The sequence below is a fragment of the Triticum aestivum genome, chromosome 4D (genome assembly GCF_018294505.1).
Source record: "Triticum aestivum cultivar Chinese Spring chromosome 4D, IWGSC CS RefSeq v2.1, whole genome shotgun sequence".
Classification (NCBI taxonomy): domain Eukaryota; kingdom Viridiplantae; phylum Streptophyta; class Magnoliopsida; order Poales; family Poaceae; genus Triticum; species Triticum aestivum.
In genome coordinates, this window is record NC_057805.1 from 85,967,470 (window position 1) to 85,976,184 (window position 8,715).

General features: G+C 46.9%; 2 protein-coding genes across 2 annotated transcripts; both read left to right on the plus strand.

The window, feature by feature from the left end:
* Nucleotides 1-1,742: 1,742 nt before the first annotated feature.
* On the plus strand, nucleotides 1,743-4,235 carry LOC123096382 (integrator complex subunit 3). The gene has a single exon (XM_044518120.1). The coding sequence runs from the start codon at nucleotides 1,812-1,814 to the stop codon at nucleotides 3,270-3,272; it is 1,461 nt and encodes a 486-aa protein (XP_044374055.1). The 5' UTR covers nucleotides 1,743-1,811; the 3' UTR covers nucleotides 3,273-4,235.
* An 885-nt stretch (nucleotides 4,236-5,120) lies between these two features.
* Nucleotides 5,121-8,044, plus strand: LOC100415821 (fructose-bisphosphate aldolase, chloroplastic). Its single transcript, XM_044518121.1, has 6 exons — nucleotides 5,121-5,426; nucleotides 6,180-6,449; nucleotides 6,698-6,807; nucleotides 6,888-6,978; nucleotides 7,078-7,347; nucleotides 7,544-8,044. Exons 1-6 carry the CDS (start codon nucleotides 5,280-5,282, stop codon nucleotides 7,820-7,822), a joined length of 1,167 nt encoding a protein of 388 aa, XP_044374056.1. The 5' UTR covers nucleotides 5,121-5,279; the 3' UTR covers nucleotides 7,823-8,044.
* The last annotated feature ends 671 nt before the right edge of the window (nucleotides 8,045-8,715 follow it).

The following is an 8,715-nucleotide window of genomic DNA, read 5'->3' on the forward strand; positions in this document are numbered from 1 at the left end:
TGAAAGCGCGATCATTCCTGGCTTGCTACGGCGACGCAGCACAAGCAGCAAAGAGCACACATTCTTTGTTCAACAATCGCCGCATACCACTGTTGGTTCACCACATGGGCCCATAGGAACCACGGAGCCTGAAGTTTGCAAGTACTCCCTCCGTTCAATTTTATAAGACGTTTCAGACAGCTGACATTGAACTATTTTGGGTGATGTCTGAATTGTCTCCAATGTCTTATAAAAAGTGGACAGAGGGAGCAGCTTAGATTCCAGTAATTATTAACATGGATTCTATCAAGCCGCTCAAGAGTTGGCCGCAATCTCTTATCGGACCAAGTAAACTTCCGATTGTCAATATCAATATCATCTAGACCATTAGCTCCGATCCAATCATTAAATACTTTCACGAGATGTCAGTTAAGCCGCCCCTTGGATTTCCCATAATCAAACCTGTACATGTTGAAATCATCCAGCAACACCCATGGACCAGAAATGGTAGCAGCTACGTGATTCAAGATAGAGAAGAAATCCACTCTGCCAATTTCATCACAACTCACAAGGCGCATAGACGGTGGTAAGCATGAAGGACATGTTGCCGGTGCTAGAACTGAACTTAGCAGTGACGTGAAACTTATGCTTGTTGACAATTTGGCAGTCCACAACTCACTGATCCTAGGCAAGCAATATAGCCCCAGTAGTACCTTCACCCGGCATGAAGGTGAAAGAACGTAGCCGATCAGGAAGAAACTCTCTCACTTTGAGCATTGAAACTGATGACAGTTTTGTCTCCTGAAAACAGAGGATATCCGCATGACAAGAAGCAGTGGTTTGTCTAACAAGCAAGCACTTGTCCAAATCCCACAACCCAAGCACATTCCAGGTAAGGATCTTCATAAAAGTTACTCCCTCCGATCCATAATAAGTGTCGCAGTTTTGAACTAAGGTTCAACCCTGCGACACTTGTTTTGGATCGGAAGGAGTAATTAACATCTCAATGATGTGTATGAAAATGTGGATGAATGCATGCCAAAGATGGTGCAAACTGAAGCCATGTATTAATTCATAGATGCGTACAAAGTGGCGATACAGACTCATACATACAGTATAACCGGAACAACACTCCAAGGGGAAGAACATCCTTCGGGACAAAACCTATCAAGAACTAAGATAATGCATCGCCGATGACTGTAGCTAAACCTGAAAGGAGGAAATAACAAAACATGCTAGACTAAATGCAGATAACATAGAACATTCAGTAGGCTCCAGTACTGAAGAACGAAGTGAGTTTCAGCTACCCATTTTGACATGCCATTTGCTCCAATTCGATTCGATGTTGCTCAGAAAAAAATGTTGCATATATGACATTGGCCCTAACTAGGAAGCTATATTTTTTTTTGACTTGACTAGGAAGCTAATTAAGGTCAAGATGATCACAGACTAAAACTAGTAGGAAGCTAATTAATGTTGCGTTTCCCTTTTTCCTTTTTTCTTTTTCTTTTGATTTTGAGGGTACCTATTATTCTTTTTCTTGGAGTAAATTTTGCCTCTCCATTTTAAGAGTTTTTTTTTGAGAAATCTCCATTTTAAGAGCTGGATTGGAATGGGCAAGTCTTTTTTCGCGGGCCGTCCTGGAGACCAGCCCACTAAGAAATTTAGGTCCGTTCATACTCTGGCCTAAATTTCTTGTATAGATGGGCCCAGGAACCCTAAAAAAACACTAAAAAGGAACCCTAAAAAAAACTAAAAAAAAGAACCTAAAAAAAAGGACCCATCTATCCATCATCGACCGCTAACCTCTTTTCATCCTCCGGCCACCCGCGATGACGCCGCCGCCGCCACGGCTGCTCGCCGGCGGCGACCACAGTCCGCCCCCCACGTCAACCTCCTCCCCGGAGCACCCTCTCCTCTCCGCTCACCTCCTCCTCCCCGACCCATCCCCCTCCGATCTCTCCTCTCCGCACCTCCCCCACGCCCTAGCCTTCTCCTTCCTCACCCACCCGTCCCCTCTCCCGCGCCGCCTGCTCCTCCTCCTCCACGCCGCCGGGGGCCGCTTCCCCGCCTTCTACCACTCCTTCGCCTCGGCCCTCCTCTCGCTCCCCTTCCCCCTCCTCCTCCCCCACCCACGCGCCCGCCTCCTCCTTGCCGCCGCTGAGCTCACCCGCGCGGCCGCGCCGGGCTTCGCGCCCCTACTACTCTCCCTCCTCCGCCGCGTGCCCTTCCCCGGAGACGCCCGCCTCCCCGACCTCATCCGCGAGCATTCCTCCTTCCTCGCCGCCGAGGAGCCGCAGCTCCTCGCCTCCGCCGTCTTCGCCTTCCTCCGCCTCCTCGCCAGGAACCGCCTCGCCCCGTTCCCCAGGAGCGCCGAGTGCAGCAACTGCGAGGAGTGCAAGAGCGCGAAGAACCTCGAAGAGTGCGGAGAGAAGCTGGTATCCTTCTGCGTCTCGGTGCTGCGGGACCACTTCCAGGTGTGCACGCTGATCGGGAGGGACCTTGTGCGGTCGCTCCATGAACTGGTGCTCGTGCCGGAGTTCCAGGGATTTTGGAAAGACTTGATGCTGGCCCGCAACACTGACATCTGCCGGGTTGTCACTCCAGGTTGGTGCACAGCCTTGTCTATCTCGCCGGAGATGGAGACGCAACTGCTGTTCATGATGAGCAATGTGAAGTGGGGAGGCCAGAAGAGGTACCAGCTGTGGTTTGCGAGGAAGCATTTGATGGTGCCTGGAGGGGAGGAGAGGATACCGGACATTGTCCGGTTCATATGCTGCGGGTACCACCCGACCAATGAGGTTATACAGTCCGGTGTCATTGCCCGCTGGGCGGTCATCGGTTGGTTGCTGACTAGTTGCAGCAAGGGGTACATTGTAGCGAATGCGAAGTTGGCGCTGTTCTACGACTGGCTGTTTTTTGATGAGACTAAGGGTAACGTCATGAACATTGAGCCCGCAATGCTTCTGATGTTGAACTCAATATCTCAGTATGTAGATATCACAAACGTGCTACTTGAGTTCTTATTTCTTCTGATTGAGAACTATGAGGTGCGGAGGAAGGAGGCCATCGAGCAGTGTGTGAGGTGTGCATTTATAGTGCTGGTGAAGAAAGGAGTGCTCCCATCATTGGAGTTGTTGACAGGCTGCGAGAAGCTGTCGCCATTACTTAGGCAGAAGCTTGTGGCATTTTTATCTAGTACCACTCCTGTAGCAGCTGTAGAAGCTTGCTTGAAACCGATTAATGAGGTTTCTAAAGCAGCAGAGTTGAAGAAGAGAGTTTGCTCCAACTAGATGTCACAACGGTATGTGTCAAGAATGAACTGCAGTCAGCACCAATCCACCAATACTTCAACCATGTGAATGATCTGAGAAGGCATACAAAGAGGAATTACAAGACCGCACCAATTTACCAGCAATTCAGGTGAAGACATCCCTTGAGCAAGAAAAGAAAAAGGAACCTGGAGTTTGGGCTCATCATCGGCTTGCCCTTGGACCTACAAACCTGGTCCTCACCAATATGCACAGAATATGTTAAATCAAAAGCTACTGTGCGATTCAAACTACATTAGAAGTCAATTCAATTCCGTTCAGTTAATACTGATAATGCCAATTTTTAATTTCTGCTGATTGAAAACTATGACAAGTGAAGAGTTTCTCAGCCGATGCTATATCTGATTAATCTGAAGCATGAAATGAATTTAATTGAAGGGTAGACCGCTTCTTGTGATTCATTATCATTTGAAGCTAATTGAAGTGCTGGCAGCAAAGCAACAACTCTCTGCACACACTCATCATCTGCTTGAACTGATGAAAGAAGCCTCATGGCCCTTTTGACAACACCAAGATAAATACACAGTATGTGGATTGAATGATGTGATCAGACTTCAAGACCTGGTGGCATGTGCAGCACAGGCATCATGCACATTAAGCTTGTGATAGCGAGTGTTTTTGTTCAGGCATGCTAATACACCTCATGGGAGAAGTCACATACACCATAGGGAGTCTCTATTGATGTATTTCTGCGGAGTTATAGGACATCGTCTGATCTAAGTAGGCCAACCTTATGTACTTGTAAACTACTCCCTCCGTCCGGAAATACTTGTCATCAAAATGAATAAAAGGGGATGTATCTAGATGTATTTTAGTTCTAGATACACCCCTTTTTGTCTATTTGAATGACAAGTTTTTTTGGACGGAGGGAGTATTTGTAATTACTGGCTTTTGTTATTCAGTAGTAAAATCCCTTTCATCGTATTTTGTGTCTTGTCCTTTCGTTGAGGGCACTAGGTGCCACATACCAACTCGCTCTCGGATGTTAATGTTTATGGTGAGTAGACAAAGGTGCCAAATTCCTTTTCTGCTTTACGCTTTAAACTTTTATCAAACACCTCCAGTCTGGAAAATATGCATTTTTGTATCCTTGTTTCTCTGTTTTTCTCCTAGCCAGTGTGACACTTCCTAGTTCCTACTAATGCATTTTGGTATGAAATATATTATGACATCTAAATTCAGATATTTTAGTAAGGCTAGGGAAAGATCATTTTTTCCTAATTGAAAGCATTATATCAAGAATCATGGGGTCCAGGGATTACATACAAGATTATTGCATGGTTGGTTTCCTCCTGATGGCATCCTTGACAGGGAGTGTCATGTTGATGGTGGATGTGTTTTCTGCAGCCAGGCACTGGAGCACAAGGAGAAGCAGCACTCTGTCTTAGAGCCAGAACAAAGAACGGTGTACCACACAAGCCACAGCTCGAGTTGTTATCACCAAAAGACTGACTGAGAAAACCGATTTATTCCTTGAAATCAACGGTTACTGGACAAATACATGGATGCAATATATCAGGGCATCTCGACCGTCAGAAGACACTCATGGGTGATAACCCTTGGTGAAATGCACCCACAGAAACGCAGAGCGGTTCATCGCCAAGACCATCATCCTTAAGGACAAGAACATTCAGACAATATTTATGGACCGCATAGCGCAAACAAGAAAAAAATTCAGTATTATACAGGCTTTACATGGTACACAGAAAAGGGAACGAAATCATAGAGACAGCCATGTGGCAGAGCCAGGACAAAAAGGAGGTGGCAAGAGGATTGGAGCAACCAAATCACAGCCATCCATATCCAAAAGGCCAACCTCCACCTCACAACTCATATCCCTTGTGCACCCAGGTGCTCACCCTTATATCTCAGCGGTTGCTGCACTTCTCACCCCCCCTAAGGAAAGGCTGCAATTGTAAGGTGTGTCAAAGAAGAGGGTAGCACCTGATCTGCTTGCCTCCAGAAACAATGGCGTCTGCTACTCTCCTCAAGTCGTCTTTCCTTCCCAAGAAGGCCGAATGGGGCGCCACGCGCCAGGCTGCCGCCCCCAAGCCGATGACCGTCTCCATGGTTGTCCGTGCCAGCGCGTACGCCGATGAGCTTGTCAAAACCGCGGTATGCTTTCTTAACACCAACAGTATAATTCTACAATTTTGCCATGCATATGCGTGTATTAGTTTGATGGGCAGTAACTTCTCGGGAGAATCCTCTTTATTACATCAGTGGGAAGGGGAGATCTGGATGTATTGTCAGTACAGAAACTACCAGAGATAACTCAAATGTATTATTAGGATGAACAGTTACCCGGTACCGTTTATCATAATCCATTGGACGTAAGACCAATGTTTTGTCAGGCAGAGGAGTATTATTTGGCTGTTTTTGATCATACCAAAATCTCTAGTCCGAATTAACATTCATAACGTATTTTTCTATATTGCATTGGTACAGTAACTTTTCTATCTTGATCGCTGCAAATTAAATAGATATGATTGATGTTGTGTTGTACCAAAAAGGAGCTTGTGAAACTCCAAACATAAACGTGATATGTTTCTGGATTAGACATCTGCAGTAAGACATGACACAGGTTAATCAGCACTAGCTGTAATGATAAGGCACGATGCATCAAGGCACACAGAAATTAAACAACTTGCATTCCATTGATATCATTGTTTGAATCCATGTGTCCTGCTTCAGCTCAGCAATACATCTGAAGGTTCGTAAGTCATAACAAAACCACATAATTGCTTTTGACTTGAAATTTTGATAGCATAAATCATCAACTTCACAACAGTAAAATCTCTACTAAATGAGTAAAGCTTCCGTTCAGTATGGTTCAGAAGATCTCAAGCTTTATTATTCCTGCTGCAGAAAACCATCGCATCGCCAGGCAGGGGTATCCTTGCCATGGATGAGTCGAATGCCACCTGTGGCAAGAGACTCGCCTCGATTGGCCTTGAGAACACTGAGGCTAACCGCCAGGCTTACCGGACCCTCCTTGTCACTCCACCAGGATTGGGAAACTACATCTCTGGTGCTATCCTCTTTGAGGAGACCCTCTACCAGTCGACTGTTGATGGCAAGAAGATTGTTGACATCCTTGTCGAGCAGGGAATCGTTCCCGGTATCAAGGTTGACAAGGTAGGCTGCCCACTGATTTGTGATTTCACTCCAAACTGACACATGATTTTCTTCGTGCATTCCCTTATCAGAGTTTTTTAATTAAAACAATTCTAAACTAAAGATTCAAACTGCTACTATTACTAATGCATCAGAAGAATCATATGTGCTCATGTGACTAGCTATACATTACAAGCAAAAACTGATGATCCCAGGTTTATTTCAAGCTTAGAAACAAAACATTCTTCTAAACTGGTGCTCATTCTCAGGGTCTTGTGCCACTTGTTGGTTCCAACGATGAGTCATGGTGCCAAGGTCTCGATGGCCTTGCCTCCCGTGAAGCAGCATACTACCAGCAAGGCGCCCGCTTCGCCAAGTGGTTAGATATTTGCTCCTACAACTACAAGGACAGTTTACCTTCCATTAAGTCACCCTAGCTGACATGAAGTTCTCTTGCAGGCGCACTGTTGTCAGCATTCCTAATGGCCCATCTGAGCTTGCTGTCAAGGAAGCTGCCTGGGGTCTTGCCCGTTACGCGGCCATCTCACAGGTATTGTTCCCATTTCCTGACAGACCAAACTTCTACAGCACAATGGCGAGGCACAACATTCTAGTGGATATGTAAACCTCTTGTTTGTTGATGTTCTAGGACAATGGGCTGGTGCCGATTGTGGAGCCTGAGATCATGCTCGACGGTGAGCACGGCATCGAGAGGACCTTCGAGGTCGCGCAGAAGGTGTGGGCGGAGACCTTCTACTACATGGCCCAGAACAACGTCATGTTTGAGGGCATCCTCCTGAAGCCAAGCATGGTGACCCCTGGTGCCGAGTGCAAGGACAGGGCCACCCCCGAGGAAGTGGCCAGCTACACCCTCAAGCTCCTCCAGAGAAGGATCCCCCCTTCCGTCCCCGGCATCATGGTGAGCAGAGCACCCTCCCAAACCTAAATGCACAATCATGAATATAAGATTATGTTGACAAGACACTATCCTCAACAACCAGTTTGCATGGTAACTAAAAAGTGCCAAAATAGTATGCCTTCAGAAATCAACAAACCATTATATTATTTCTGCAGAAGCTTACATCCTATGTTGTTTCTTTTCTGTGGTGGTGCAGTTCTTGTCTGGCGGTCAGTCGGAGGTGGAGGCGACGCTGAACCTGAACGCGATGAACCAGGCGCCGAACCCGTGGCACGTGTCCTTCTCCTACGCGCGGGCGCTCCAGAACACCTGCCTCAAGACGTGGGGTGGGCGGCCGGAGAACGTGGCCGCGGCGCAGGAGGCGCTGCTGCTGCGCGCCAAGGCCAACTCCCTGGCGCAGCTCGGCAAGTACACCAGCGACGGCGAGGCCGCGGAAGCCAGCGAGAACATGTTCGTCAAGAACTACAGCTACTGATCCGTCGGCGAGCTATCTATCTAATTATCTACCTATGGAGGGAGAGTGCTAGTAGCGCCTTGAGCAGCTTGAGGGCACCTTAGCCAGCCAGTGTGTCGTCGTTGTTACAGGTCGAGACCAGCTCTGATGGAAGAGATGGACGGAGAGTATATACTGTGTTTTGCCACCCTAAGTAAAAAACTTTTGGAATGGTTTTACTGCTGTATTCGAATGGTTTTTCTAGAGCATTGTTGCCTTTGTTTGCCACCCTAAGTATGAACAATCTCAAGCGCCAGGTGTGGAATGCGGTATTTTTTCTGGGATTATATGTTGATCTGTTTTCTGGAACCACGAGCTCGCGTGAAATTTCTGCGTTCCAAACTGGCCAGTTTCTCTTTGCAGGTTGTCACTGATATATAACCAAAATTTGGCAAAAGGTGAAGGATCTGGCATGAACCCAATCTAGAACCTAGCACAGGCTCATTTTTTAGGACAGTAAGACGAGCCATTTCCTAGCCCTCTCAGGTAGGGGCTGGACACGAGCCGAGCCGAGCCGAGCTTGATCCGAGCCTGGCTTTGGCTCGCTCTGGAGCGGCTCAGCTCGGCTCGGCTCGCTCAGCCAACGAGCCTACTTCAAGCGGCTCGGCTCGTTTTGGGTATGGCTCGGCTCAGACCGAGCCGGCTCGAAAGCCAGCTGCCACCAGTTTCATTTTACTTACAGAAGACAGAACCTCTGTATATAGTCCACAATGTTGATTGTTTTGCAGTAATTAAACCCATATGTTGAAAGAAAAACAGTTTATACTGCTTAAAATGAAACGTCCAGCAGTATATTGTTTTAAGAAATGGTCATAGTAATGAAAAATAAGCTTTCTTCTATGAATTCTTCTACAAAAATTGTAACAATGCAAGAG